We start from the raw sequence: 15869 nt of genomic DNA on the forward strand, positions 1-15869 counted from the left end.
GATTTAAAATCATAGATTTGAAGTCATAGATTTATCAGATTTAACTGATGTTTAAAAGTTCGAAAATTAATTCTTTCGGCAAGACTATTTTTTGTGAATAATTAATTTCAGAAATTCCTTCAAGAATATTTTATTATTATTTATTATTCAATTAATAGATTCTCTCCTTCGGAGGATTACTCAATCAACTCGAACCGAATGTTCGATGGAGTTCTTCACTAAAAATCAGAGACAAGGAGGCGATTCAGCCAGATCGATCATTTAAGGTATTTTTTAAACAAATAAATTGTTTAGAAATCGAATTCATACTAATGGTCTAAGCATAGATTTTTTGAATTGCAGTATTCAGATATTGCAGTTCGTCTTGCGGCTCCTGATCAACTCCAACCAAAACCAAATGTCAGTGAACTTTCCTTTGGAAAGTTTTTCACTGACCATATGCTCAAAATTTTTTATTATGAGGCCTTAGGTGGTTGGCAAATGCCGGAAATCACGCCCCTGGAGAATTTGGTCCTCCATCCGGCGGCCAAAGTTTTACATTATGCTGTCGAGGTGAGCGATTTTGAATTTAAAATTTCTTTAAATTAGAAATCTAAATTACGCGATCAAAATCATATCTTACGTGAAATTTAAACTGGCAAAAATTCGACTGTTTTGATGAATATTTAACTATTTTTTTACTAACAAAAAAGATTTATTTTCAAATAGCTCAATTTTAAAGTAAGAAAAAAAACGAATTTTCAACAAAATTGTTACATTTTTATCTATAAAAATGTGTCTTCAACTAAAAATAAATAAATTTATTTATTCCATTTTTTATTGAATATTTATCTTTTTTTAGTGCAAAATTAACCATTTGGTTGAAAATTTATATTTTTGTTTAAAAATTCATCTTTTTGGTTGAAAAATGATTTGTTTGGTTGGAAATTTATACAAAAATCTATTTTCAACGAAAAAAAAGCACGAAAAACATGAATTAAAAAAAATCATTTTCAAACAGTTAAATTTCAAATTAAATTTTGTAATTCACAGTTTAAAAAAAAATAATTTTCAAAAAACAGAAAAGAAGAATTTTCAACAAATAGTTGAAAAACATTTTCACCAAAAAAATTGATTTTCTACAACAACAAAAAAGAATGAGAAAAATGATGAATTTAAAAAGAAATACATAAATTTTCAACCTAAAAGATGGATTATCAATCAAAAAGATTAATTTTCTACCAAAAATACGAAATTTTCAAACAGGGAAATTGCTTTTCTATTTAAAAAGTGTAATTTTCAACAAATTTCATAAATTTTGAATCGAATAGTTGAATTTTCAACTCAAAAAGATACATTTTTATCCAAATATTCGAATTTTCAAACAAAAAAGATAAATTTTTAACAAAAAATAAAATAATTAAATATTTATTTTAAAAATTTAATTTTCAACAACAACAAAAAAATTTTCAACAATCGTTTTTTTGTAATTTTCTACCAGAAACATGAATTTTCAAACAAGAAATTGCTTTTTTATTTAAAAAGTGAAATTTTGATCAAATATCATAAATTTGGAACCGAATAGTTGAATTTTCAACTAAGAAAATAAATTTTTTACTACAAAACGAATCTTTAATAAAATAAATACATGTTTATCCAGATTCTTGAATAAAAAAAAATTTCAACCAAACAGTTAAATTTAAATCAAATTGTTAAATTTACAGTTAAAAAAATTAGTTTTTAACAAAAATAAAAAGAATTTTCAACATTATTTTTGTCAAAACGGCGAATTTCCTACAAAGTATAGAAATTTTTAACTAAAAAAGTTAATTTTTCAACAGAAAATTCAATAGTTAAATATATAAATCTATTTTCAACGAAAATAATAACTACGAAAATATGAGTTAAAAAAAAAGTAATAATTTTTAACAAAACAGTTAAATTTTAAATTTAATTATTAAATTTACAGTTAAAAAATTTAATTATTTTCAACAAATTTCATACATTTTTAATCGATTAGTTAAATTGTCAACTAAGAACAATTTTCGATTAAAAAAAGAAATTTTAAATAAATTTAATAAATTTTTATCCAAATAATTGAATTTTTGAACAACAAAAAATCAATTTTTAACATAAAATGTAAAAGTTAAATATTTGTTTAAAAAATTTAATTTTCAAAAAAGAATTTTCAACTGAATGATTGATTTTTTAAAAAGAAAAATAATTTTCAACCAACAAGTTTTATTTACAATCTCATAGTTGAACGCTAAATCAAAAGAGATAATTATTCATCAAAATAGTTGAATATTTAACAAAATAATCTAATTTTCCAGCCAGAAATACGAATTTTTTTAAGGCTGTTTCATTTTCAAAAAAAGTTAATTTTCAAGAAAGAAAGACGAATTTTTAACTAAAAGGTCGAGTTAAAAGAAAATTATTTTTCGATATTAAATTATTTTGATGAAAATTAGTTTTTCTTTTTGAAAATTATTTAAATTAAAATTTAACAATTCCGCTTTTTTGGAATTTGATATTATTAAGTGAAAAATCAACCATTTGGTTAAAATTTTTTTTTTTTTTTTGTTAGAAAAATCATTTCTTTGGTTGAAAATGTAACAGTTTTTTTTAATTCAATTTTCTTTTGCTTGAAAATTCATCTTTTTTTTATAGAAAATTATCCATCTTGTACGAATATTGATTTATTTTGGTTAAAAACTAATTTCTATGGTTGAAAATTTGTATTTTTCTTTCTACAAGAAATTAATGTTTTAAACTGAAAACTCAAGTATGTACTAGAATTTTCAGTTTAAAAATGTATATTTCTTTTTTTTTTTAGTTGAAAATTCATCTTTTAGGTTGAAAATTATTGAATTGAAAATTCAATGTTTCGATTTTTGGTTGAAAATTTATCTTTTTTGTTGTGAAATAAACCATTTTGTAGAAACATTTGTCTTTTTTCTTTAAAAGTCAATCTTTTTGGTTAAATGTTCGCCTTTTTGGTTGAAAAATTATTTGTTTGTCTGAAAATTTAACATTTTCTTTGTTGCAAATTCATTTTCCTTTGGCTTCAAAATTTATATTTTTTAGTTAGTAATTGAACTATTTGTTAAAATTTAACTGTTTTGATAAAAATTATATTTTCGGGGGCGTAATAATTAATTCTTAAACCTAAAAACTTAACTATATGTTAAGATTTTGAGTTAAAAAGCGTTTTTTTCATCGAAAAATTATTATTCTTTTTTCAAAATTGATCTTTTTGATTGTTTGTTTATTTATTTTCATTTTGAAACTTATTGTATTTTGTTAAAAACTCTTATTTTTTGGTAGAATATTTTTCTTTTTGTTTAAAAGTGGTTGAAAATTTACCGGTTCCTTTTTTTTGCTTCAAAATTATTTTTTAACTGAAAATAGAAAAATTTTATTTTTGGTTAAAAATGTATCGTTTTTAGTTAAAAATTCAACTATGTGGCAGAAAATTAATTTATTTTTTTGCAAATTTGTCTTTTTTCATAGAATATTATCCGTTTTCTTTTAAAATATTTGAAAATTTTTTGATTTTGTTTTTAAAAAACTTGTTGCCAGCGACTTTTTTTCAAAACTATTATTTTAACTAAATATTAAACTATTACATTTTTTGGAAAAAATATATCTTTTCTACAAAAAAAAAATTTTAATTTGAAATAAAATAACCGCTGAATTCAACAAAACAATACGAATAATTCAAATTTCCATAATTTGCAGACTAAAGATTAATAGTTTAAATAAACATTTTTCATTGTTAATACCTTTAAAATATTGAGTTAGAAGACTGGACATTTTGCTTCAAAATAAAAATTTGTCATTTGAAAAATTTTTCGAACATTTTTGAAAAATCTTTCAGAATTAAAAATTTTCATTAAAATCTTCCAGAAACCTTTTTCAAAATCTGTAGAAATCTTTTTAAAAATGTTTTCAAATACTATTTTTTTAAAAAGAATTTTTAAATAAAAAAGACGATAATAAAAAGGTTAATAATTCATAGACTAAAGAATAATAGTTTAAATAAACATTTTTCATTGTTAATAACTTCAAAATATTGAGTTAGAAGACTGTACATTTTGCTTAGAAAATAAAGTTTAGTTTAACATTTGAAAATGTTGAAAATTTTGTAATTGGTTTCGTAAATGATTCGATTTTTTCCTAGAATTTTTGAAAAATCTTTCAGAATTGAAAATTTTTCTTAAAATATTCTAGATCTTTTTCAAAATATTTAGAAATCTTTTGAAATTTTTGGAAATCTTCTTTAAAGACTATTGTTTTAAAAGAATTTTCAAATCAAAAAGATGATAGTAAAATGGTCAATAATTTATAGATTAAAGAATAATAATTTAAATAAACATTGTTCATTTTTAACTCTTTTAAATATTATATAAATAAAGTATATAAAGTTTTATTTTGCGTTGGAAAATTTTTCAAAATTTCTAACTGCCTGCCAAAACGATTAGAATTTTTGCTAAATTTGTTTTTAAATGTTTCAGAATAAAAAAATTTTCAAAAAATCTTCCAGATCTATTTCAAAATGTTTAAAAACGTTTTAAAATTTTGGGAAATTGTCTTCAAAGACTGTTTTTTTAAAGAATTTCTTAAATAAAAGAAATGGTAATGAAAAGTATAATAATTTATAAAATCAAGAATAAGATTTTAAATAAACATTGTTCATTGTTAATACTTTTAAAATATTAAGTTAGAAGACTGAAAATTTTGTTTAAAAAATCAAGTTTAATTTTATATTCAAAAATTTTACAGAAATTTTGAATTGCCTTCGAAAATGATTAGAATTTTCCATACAAATTTTAAAAGGACATTTAAAATATAAAATTATCCTTAAAATCTTCCGGATCTTTTTCAAAATATGTAGAAATCTTTTTGAATTTTCTTCAGACTATATTTTTAAAAGAATTTTTAAATCGAAAAGATGATAATAAAAATTTTCATAATTTAAAAACTAAAGAATACTCTTTTAAATAAACATTGTTTAATGTTAATACTTTTAAAATATTGAGTTACACGACGAAAATTTTGCTCAAAAAATAAAGTGTAATCTTACATTCGAAGATTTTACCAAAATTTCTAACTGTTTTCGAAAATGATTTGAATTTTTCCTAAAACTTTTTAAATATCTTTCAGAATTGAAAATTTTCCTTAAAATCTTCCAGATCTTTTTGAAAAATTGTAGAAATCTTTTGAAATTTTTGAAAATTGTCTTCTAAGACCATTTTTTAAAAAGCATTTTCAAATCAAAAAGATGATAATAAAAAGTTTAATAATTTGTAGATTGAAGAATAATAGTTTTAAAAAACCTTGTTTATTGTTAATACTATTAAAATATTGAGTTAGAAGACTGGAAATTTTACTTACAAAATGAAGTTTAATTTTACATTCGAAAATTTTACCAAAATTTCTAACTGCCTTCCAAAAAGCTTCGAATTTCTCCTAAATTTGTTTAAAAATCTTTCAGAATTAAAAATATTCCCACAAATCTTCCAGATCTTTTTCTAAATATTTAGAATTCTATTGAAATTTTTGAAAATTTTCTTCAAAGACAATTTTTTAAAAAGAATTTTGAAATCCAAAGGATGTGATAAAAAGTTTAATAACTTGTAGACTAAAGAATAATAGTTTAAATAAAACTTGTTCCTTGCTAATACTTTTCAAATATTGAGTCAGAAGAGTGGAAATTTTAATTACAAAATAAAGTTTAATCTTACATTCGAAAATTTTACAAAAATTTCTAATTTCCCTCGAAAAAGATTAGAATTTTTCCTAAGATTTTTAAAAAGCCATTCAAAATTAAAAATTATCCTTAAAATCTTCCAGATCTTTTACAAAATTTCTAGAAATCTTTGGAAATTTTCTTCAAAGACTATTTTTAAAAAAGAATTTTCAAATTCAAAAGATAATAATAAAAATATTCTTATTTATGGAGAAAGAATAATATTTTAAATAAACATTGTTCATCGTCAATACTTAATTTTTCTTAAAATCTTCCAGAACTTTTCAAAAATGTTTTGAAATCTTTTAAAATTAAAAAAAATTTATTCAAAGCGAAGTTCATTTTTAATACTTTAAAATTATTGAGGTAGAAAATTGGAAATTTGTTTTAGAAAATAACGTTAATTTTCTATTGGAAATTTTTTTTTAATTTTCCAAATGACATTAGTTATAAATAAATTTCCAGCTATTCGAGGGAATGAAAGCCTATCGAGGAGTGGATGGAAAAATTAGAATTTTCAGGCCCGAAATGAATATGGACAGGATGAATACTTCAGCGATGAGGTCGGGTCTTCCAACTTTTAATGGCATTGAATTAATCAAATGTATTAACAGATTGATTGGCATAGATCAGGAATGGGTCCCTCACTCAGAAGCTTCTAGTCTCTACATAAGACCAACTTTAATAGGCATCGATGTAAGTTTTTGTTATAAATTATTAATTATAAATTATATAGTTTTATTTCTTAATTCAAAAATAGAAATTTTCAATAAAAAAAGGTGATTTTAAACCCAAAAGTTGAATATTTAACCAAATAAATTAATTTTCTACCACGAAGTTTAATTTTTCACAAAAAAAGACAATTATTATTTAACAAAATAGTTGAATCCCCAATAAAAACACATTGTTTTTCAAGCAAAAAGATGTATTTTCAACCAAGCAGATTAATTAAAAAAAAATAATAATTTTCAACAAAATAATTAAATTTTCCAATAAATATATACATTTTTAACTAAAATAATGACTCTTGAACCAAAAAAATACATTTTTAGTACAGCAGTTGAATTTTCAAACAAACAAATAATGTTCTTGAAAAAAAAATTTATCAGTTGATATTTTAACCGAAAAAGATTTTTATTTCACGACAAAAACAGTTTAATTCATAAAAAAGACGCAAAAACAGATTAATTTTCAAATAAATTTAAATTTTGTTAACAATTTTTTTTTAAATATTTTCCAATCTGAAATTTTTTGAATTTATTTTATGTCTGGAAAATTAAAGGAACTATCTCGTAATCTAGTTTTTTTTTTATTTCGAAAATTTAAAAAAATGTTTTCAATATTTATTTTAAATAATTTTTGCTGGATTCTTAAAATCTTCGAGATTTTTTTTTAATTTCAAGAAAACTTTTAAACTATTCTTCAAAAACATTTTCTGTCATAAAAAAATCATTTACAAATTTTTCAGGAATCTCAACAAAATTTATTAGCATAAAAACTTTCAAATTTTGTTAAAAATATTCGAAAATTATTGTTAAAAGTCTAAAAAAATCGATATTTTGCTCAAAATTTGTTCAAATCTTTTCAAATTTCAAATTCCTTTTTAATCTTTTCAAAATTCAAATTTTAAATATTTTTGAATTTTTTATTTCTAAAAATGGAAAGAACTTCCTCGAAATCAAGATTCTTTTTCTTCCAAATTTCGAAAAAAATTTTAACTGTTTTAAATATTCTCTTCAAATGATCTTTTCTGGATACAAAATCTTAATAAAATTTCCCTGAATTATTAAGAATTTTTTGTTATTTTGAAAGACTTAATAATCTTTACAAAGCTTCAAAATTTTATTTCGAAATCTTTAAAAATCTATAGATTATATTTCACGATCTTTGAAATATTTTCAAAATTTAAATTATGTTTGAAATTTCTCAAAATTTCTTATTGCCTTTGAAAACGATTCGAATTTGGCATACAATTTTTAAAAAATCTTTCAGAAATAAAAATTTTCCTTCAAATCTTTCAGATCTTTTTCAAAAATTATAGAAATCTTTTCAAATTTTTTGAAAATTTCTTTAAAAACTATTTTTTTATTAAAAAACCATTTACCAACGAAAAAATATAATTGTGGATATTTCAACCATATATATTTTAATTTTAACTCAAAAACAGTTTAATTCATTAAAAAGACAAATTTCAAGATAATATTTTAATCCAAATTCAAAATAAATTAGTTATCAACAAAATGTACATTTTGTTAAATTTCTTAAAATATGTTTAAATTTTTCATTATTTTTTAATTTATTTTTTGTATAAAAAATTAAAAGAACTTCTCGAAATCCAGATTTCTGGACAATTTTGGAAATCTTTTGAAATTTTCAAAATTTCTAACTTTGAAAATAATTCGAATTTTTCATCAAATTTTTGAAAAATCTTCCAGAATTAAAAATTTTTCTTGAAATCTTCCAGATCTTTTCAGAAATTTTTAGAAATCTTTTAAATTTTTTCAAATTTTCTTGAACAACTATTTTTGTAATAAAAAATCATCTACAAATTTTCCAGAAATCTCAAAAAAATTTGTTATCATGAAATCTTTCAAATTTATTAAAAATATTCTAAAATTATTATTAAACATCTTGAAAAATCTAAATTTGCTTAACATTTTTTAAATCTTTTTAAATTTTAAATTGTTTTTGAATCTTCTGAAAATTCACATTTTAAATTGTTTTTAAAATTTTTTTATGTCTGAAAAGTTAAAAGAAATTCCTCGGAATCAAGATTCTTTTTTTTTCAAATTCCGAAAAATGTTTTAAAATCTTTCAAATATTCTCTACAGATGATTTTTTCTGCATGCAAAACGCATAAAAAATTTTCCCTGAAATATTAAGAATCTTTGTTATCTCGAAAGTCTTAAAAATATTTAGAAAGTTTCAAAATTTAATGTCGAAATCTTCAAAAATCTAGATTATATTTTAGGTTCTTTGAAATATTTTCAAATTTTAAATTAAATTCGAAAATTTTTCAAAATTTCAAACTGCTTTAAAAATGATTATTTATATATAATTATGTATTCTAAAATTATTATTAAACATCTGGAAAAATCTATATTTTGCTTAAAATTTGTTTAAATCTTTTCAATTTTTAAATTGTTTTTTAATTTTTTTATGTTTTAAAAGTTAAAAGAACTTCCTCCAAATCAAGATTCTTTTTTTTTTCTCAAATTTCGAAAAATGTTTTAAAATGTTTTGAATATTCTCTACAGATGATTTTTTCTGCATACAAAACGCATAAAAAAATTTCGCTGAAATTTTAAGAATTTCTAACTGCTTTAATTATTTGAATTTTTCATAACATTTAGTTGAAAAATCTTCCAGATATTTTTCAAAATTTTTAGAAATCTTTTTATTTAATTTAATTTAACTTTTTCAAATTTTCTTGAGCAACTATTTTTTAACATAAAAAATCATTTACAAATTTTCCAGGAATCTCAAAAAAATTTTATTATCGTAATAGTTTTCAAGTTTATTTAAAATATTCTAAAATTAGTATTAAACATCTTGAAAAATCTATATTGTGCTTAAAATTTTTTTGTGTCTTTTCAAATTTTAAATTCTTTTTTAATCTTCTCAAAATTCAAATTTTTAAATATTTTTGAATGTTTTTATGTCTAAAAAATTGAAAGAATTTCGTCGAAATCAAGATTTTTTTTCAAATTTCGATAAATGTTTAAAAATGTTTAAAAAATTCTCTTCAAATGATTTTTTCTGCATACAAAATCATCAAAAATTTTCCCTGTAATACTAAGAATTTTTTGTTATCGCGCAAGACTTAAAAATCCTTTGAAAGTTTCCAAATTTCATGTCGAAATCTTCAAAAATCTAGATTATGTTTTAGGATCTTTAAAATATTTTCAAATTTTTTATAACGTTGGAAAATTTTTCAAAATTTCTAAGTACCTTTGAAAACGATTCGAATTTTTTATACCATTTTTGAAAAATCTTTCAGAAATAAAAATTTTCCTTCTAATCTTCTAGATCTTTTTCAAAAATTCTAGAAATCTTCTAAATTTTTTGCAAATTTCTTCAAACATTATTTTTTTGTTAATAAAAAATCTTTTATTAGTTTTATAGGAATGTAAAGAATCTTTATTATCTTGAAACCTTTCGAATTTATTTAAAATATTCTAAAATTGATATTTCAACCAAAAAGATTTTACTTTCAAGTCAAAAACAGTTCATATTTAAATTGTTTTTGAACATCTTTTATAACTGAAAAATTAAAAGAACTATTTTGAAATTCAGAATTTTGTTAAAAATTTCGAAAATTTCATAATTAAAATGCTTACTTGAAATATTGTACATCTTTTTTAACATTCTTAGAAATCTTTTAAATTTTTGAAAATTTTCTTCAAAAAATATTTTTTTTAAATAAAAAATGTTTTACATACTTTCCAAGAATCTCAACAAAAAAACTAAGCTATCAAAATTCTTAAAAAGCTTTGGAAACAAGATTTGAATTTTCAATAAAAATGATCAGTTTTCATCTAAAGAAAATTAATTTTTAACGGAAGAGCTTAATTTTTAACCAAGTAATAAAATTTTCATTACAAAAAAGATAAATTCTGAAAGAAAAATGTAGTGATTGATATTTTAACCAAAAAAGATTTTAATTTGAAATAAAAAAGTCAAATTTAACAAAACAAAAAAAAAAGAAATAATTTTCAACCAAGAAGATACATTTTTAACTAAGAAGATTAATTTAAAAAATGTAGTGATTAAATTTTTTTATAAACTGAGCACTTTTTAAATTACATGTTAAATTATTTTCATTTAAAATAGTTTAAAAGTCCTTAAAATGCTTCCAAATCTTGCAAAATCTATATATTGTTTTAGATTTTTTCAAATTTTAAATTATTTCTAATATTTTTTCAGAACTTCTAAACATTTTTTTTATTTAAATTTTTCCTAAAATATTTCCTAGAAAATTTGTTTAAATACTGCGAAATAAAAAAAATTTCCCTAAAAGATTCCAGATACATTTTTGACAATTTTGAAAATTGCTTTAAATATTCTCTTACAATTTATTTAAAAAAATAAAAAATAATTTTTAATTTTCCTATGAAACTTAAAAAAATTGTTTTTGTTCTTTTGAAGCTTTTTACAATTCTTAAAAAATAATAATTATATCATTTTTATTATATATTATATTATATAATAATTTCAAAATTTACATTAATTCATATTTTTTTAAAGAAATAATGGATGTTAAATATTTATTTATACCACAAAATTCAACAATTTTACTCACAAAATTAAAAGTTTATAAATAGAACAATTAAAACTGTAACGTTCAAAGTTTTTTTTAGTTTGGAATTTATTTTTTCTAATTACTGATTTTAAATAAACAGTCAAATGTGTCTTAATATTAAGCAATTTATCGTTTGGTTATTAAAAAAAATTATTTAAAAAATTTATTCTCAACCGAAAAATATAAATTAAAAAAAAAAGTTATTTATCAAACAAATAGTTGAATTTTTAACCCAAAAAGGAAAATTTTCAACTAAAGAGTTACATTTTCAACCCAAAAATATAAATTTTCAAGAAAAAAGTTAATTTTCAAACAAGTAGTCGAATTTTTTAAAGAAAATAGTTGAGTTTTAAACCTAAAAAGACGAATTTTTCAAAAAATAGTTGAATTTTCAAACCAAAAAGACGAATCTCTAAGCAAACAGTTGAATTTTCAATACAAAAAGTTGAATTTTCAAGAAAAAAGTTAATTTTTAGCTAAGATAACTGAATTTTCTAAGAAAATGGTAATTTTTAACTCATAAAATTAAATTTACAACTCAAAAAATACGAATTTTCACGAAAATTCTTAGATTTTCATACAAAAATATGAATTATTGTAGACAAAAATTAATTTTCAACCGAATTTATACCAAAGATTTTAAGTTTCAAATCAATTTAATTGTTAATTTTCTACCAAAAAGATGAATTTTAAACTAAATAGTTGATTTCCTAATAAAATTATTGAATTTGCAACCCAAAAAGTTGAGTTTCCAAGAAAAAGTTCATTTTAAAAAAAAAAGATGAATTTTCTATTCAAATAGTTAAATTTTCTAAGAAAAGTCTTAAATTTTCAAACCAAAAAGACGAATTTTTAGAACAAAATATTGTTTTTTCTAGCAAAAACACAAATTTTCAACCAAATCGTTGAATTTTTAACCCAAAAAGGGTAATTTCCAAGCAAAATTCATTGTTAACTTAAATAATTCAAGTTCTTAAGAAAAAGTTAATTTTTAACTTGAATAATTAAATTTTCTATCAAAATAGTTAAATTTTCAACCCAAAAAGATCAAATTTTTAACAAAGCTGTTACATTTTTTAACTCGAAAAAATTAATTTTCAACCAACTACTTGAATTTTCTACGAAAAAGAAGAATTTTCAAGAAAAAAAAAGAATTTTATACTAACAGGCATGAATTTACAGCGAAACAGTTGAATTTTTAAACCCAAAAGACGAATTTTCACGAAAGAAGGTAATTTTGAATAAAAAAAAGTTATTTCTTAACCGAGTACTTGAATTTTATCGTAAAAAAATGAATTTTTAAGGAAAAAATCAAATTTTAAACAAATAGTTGATTTTTTTACGGAAAAGCTGAATTTCCAACCCAAAGCGACGAATTTTCAACTCAAAAATAGGAATTTTTAGCGAAAAATTTAATTTTTAATTAAATAGTTGAATTTTCTATAAAAATATTAAAATTTTTAACCCACGAAGACAAATTTTCACGGAAAAAAGTTAATTTTATACCCGAAAATAAGAATTTTGTAGAAAAAAAGTTAGTTTTTAATTGTATAGTTTAATTTTTTACGAAAATATTTGAAGCTTTAACTTGAAACGACGAATTTTCAACAAAAGAGTTGAACTTTTAACCCGCAAATATGAATTTTTAAGAGAAAATTTAATTTTTAATCTAAAATTTGAATTTTCAACCCAGAATGATGAATTTTTAACACAAAAGTTGAATTTTTAATACGCAAATAAATGAATTTACTAAAAAAATTAATTGATTTTCAACGATAGAGTTAAATTTTTTAAAAAGAAGAAGAATTTTCTATAAAAATAGGAAAATTTTCAACCAAATATATGAAATTTCAACTAAAAAGTTGCATTTTAACCAAAAAGGAATAAATGTCTACCGAAAGAAATGAAGTTTTGAATCAAAAAGACGAATTTTCAACAAAGGAATTAAATTTTCAACCCAAAAAGACGAATTTTTAAACAAGAAGATTAATTTTCTACCTAAATAGTTTAATTTTCAATCCGAAAACACGAATTTTCGAGAAAAAGTTAATTCTTAATCAAATAGTTGTATTTTTAACCCAAAAAGATGAATTTTCTATCAAATACGAGAAAGTTTTAGGCCATTAAAAAATTTTTTACTTAAAAAGGACGAGTGGTAAAAAAAGCAATTTAATTTTCAACCCGAAAATTGAAATTTTGAAGAAAAAAGTGAATTTTATAAGAAAATAGTTAGACTTTCAAACCAAAAAGACGAAGTTTTAAACCAGAAGATTAATTGTTTAACAAAAGAAGAATTTTCAACCAAAAAGTTGATTTTTCGACGAAACAGTTGAATTTTCGACTCGTTAATATATGAATTTTCGTGGAAGAAGTTCATTTTCAACAAAATAGTACAAATTTCTAAAAAGAGGAATAATTGTCTATAAAAATATATAAATTTTCAACAAAATATATAAAATTTTAACTTAAAAGTTGCATTTTAACTAAAAGGGAATAAATTTCTACCGAAAGAAATGAATTTTTTAATAAAAAAAAGTTAATCTTAGAAAAAATAATTTACTATTTAATAAAAAAAAACGAATTTTCAACCAGAAAATATTTTATTTCTTTTTTCAGGCCCAAAATATTATATTTAAACAGTAGAACTTGCAACAAAAAAGTATGACTTTTAAACTAAATTGTTGAATTTTCATGCATTTTCATCCAAGAAACATATAATTTCTGCTAAAGCAGGTGAATTTTAAAATCAAAAAGATAAACTTTCAAAAAAAAAGTTGATTCTTTACGATTTCCCTTCCCCTTTCCATTTTTCTCTCCCCTTTCCCAAACCTTTTTACCGTTTTCCTTTCACCTTTTCACTTTCCCCTTTTCACTGTTTGCCCATTTACCGTTTCCTCTATCTCTTTCTACAATTTCCTCTTTCCCCTTTTTTCATTTTTGCGTTCCCTTTATCCTATTCTCGCCTTTTCCCTTTTATTTGTCCCATTTCCGCCTTTTCCTTTCTTATTTCCCTTTTCACCCTTTCAGGTTTCTCATTTTTATATTTCCTATTCCCCATTCCCTTCTACTGTTTCGCTTTCCCCTTCCCCTTTTATCCCTTTCCTTTTCATCCATTCCTCGTTCCCTTCAACTTTTTTCCCATTTCTTCCTTCCCCTTTTCTTTTCCCCTTTCAATTTTCATCCATTTTCATTTTTCCTTTTCCCCATCCCCTTCACCGTTTTCCCTTTCCCTTTTCACCTTTTCGCCTTTTCACTTTATCCATTTCCCCATTCCCCTTTTCTTTTCCCCTTTCAATTTTCATCCTTTTTAATTTTCCCCTTTCCTTTTCCTCATTCCTCTTTACCGTTTTCCCTTTTCTCCTTTTCGCCTGTTCTCTTTCTCCATTTCCCCATTCCCTTTAAACTTCTTCCTTTTCATATTCTTCCCTTTCCTCTTTTATTTTTCTCTTATCTCACAACAAAAGAAGCAAACTTGCCGCCCGAGCGAAGCGAGAGCGGAATTCATATGAAGCAAAATAGACTTCCCTACGCCCTTGATAACAATATACTTTTTGTCCTTTCCCCTTTCTCGTTTTCTACTTCCCTTTTCACCCTTTCCCATTTCACCTTTAGGATTTCCCTTACCCTTTCCATTTTCCTTTCCCAGCCCTTTTTACCGATTTCCTTTCGCCTTTTCACTTTACCTTTTTCACTGTTCGCTCATTTACCTTTTCCTTTATCCCTTTATAGAATTTCCCCTTTCCCCTTTCTTCATTTTTGCGTTCCCTTCATGCTATTCTCGCCTTTCCTTTTTATTTTTCCCATTTCCGCCTTTTCCTTCCTCCTTTCCCTTTCACCCTTTCCGGTTTTTTCATTTTTGTATTTCATTTTCCTTTTCTCCATTCCCTTTTACTGTTTCGCTTTCCCCTTCCCCTTTTATTTCTTTCCTTTTCATCCTTTCCTCGTTCCGGTCAACCTTTTTCCCATTTCTTCCTTTCATCCTTTTTATTTTCCCCTTTCCGTTTCCCCATTCCGCTTTACCGTTTTCCCTTTCCCTTTTTACCTTTTCGCCTTTTCTCATTCACCATTTCCCCATTCCCTTAACCTTCTTCCTTTTCATATTCTTCCCTACGCCCTTGATGAACAATATACTTTTTGTCCCTTCCCCTTTATCTGTTTTCACTTCCCTTCTTCTCATTCCCTTTTCACCCTTTTCACGTTTTCAGAAGAATAATTTTCTATAAAAACAGGTAGATTTTTAACAAAATATATGAATTTTCAACCTAAAAATATGAATTACAAAAAAAGTTAATCTTAAACAGATTAATTTAATTTCTAATCAACAAGAAGAATTTTCAGACTATAAAAAAGACGAATTTCCGAAAAAATATATGAATTTTAAACCAAATATTTGGGAAAAGGGATGCCCATCCTTGTTTTTTAATTTTTAATTTAAATTTGATCTTTTCGAATTCATCGAATCTCTATCCATTGTTTGTTTCGCCTTTTTTCATTTAATCAGTTAAAAATTGCATTATGTCACCAGCATCATTGACATCACAATGTTGTGCGAGCATAATCACAACGTTTCCCAATCCCGATAAGTGATAAGAAATAATGGCGTGATGTTTCTTTTGCATTGATGATTCATGATACTTTTATCTTACCTAAATTCAAGTCAACTCTATCATTCCGAAGTTTTCACTTCTCACCAAGTGAGATTAACTTTTTTTATTAGGAATCTCGAAAATTTCCGTTTCTCGATAATTCAAAACAAAATTTAAGATTGTTATCTTCAAGGCCGAATATTTATGCAAACTAGAACTCATTATTACATTCTCATCAGAGAAGATTTGT

The 15869-nt window shown here is 22.4% G+C and overlaps 1 protein-coding gene across 3 annotated transcripts in view; it reads left to right on the plus strand.

Moving 5' to 3' along the window:
- LOC117172788 (branched-chain-amino-acid aminotransferase) overlaps window positions 1–15869 on the plus strand; it is a 91118-nt gene that overhangs the window by 11886 nt on the left and 63363 nt on the right. For 2 of the 3 annotated variants that reach the window (XM_033361002.1, XM_033361001.1), the window contains exons 2-4: window positions 159–266; window positions 343–552; window positions 6197–6427. In XM_033361002.1, coding sequence (XP_033216893.1) covers window positions 159–266; window positions 343–552; window positions 6197–6427 — 549 coding nt within the window. Of the gene's footprint in view, window positions 1–158; window positions 267–326; window positions 553–6196; window positions 6428–15869 lie in introns of those variants that run through there. The other variant, XM_033361003.1, reaches the window with a different exon arrangement.

This window comes from Belonocnema kinseyi, chromosome 5 (genome assembly GCF_010883055.1).
Source record: "Belonocnema kinseyi isolate 2016_QV_RU_SX_M_011 chromosome 5, B_treatae_v1, whole genome shotgun sequence".
NCBI classification, from domain to species: domain Eukaryota; kingdom Metazoa; phylum Arthropoda; class Insecta; order Hymenoptera; family Cynipidae; genus Belonocnema; species Belonocnema kinseyi.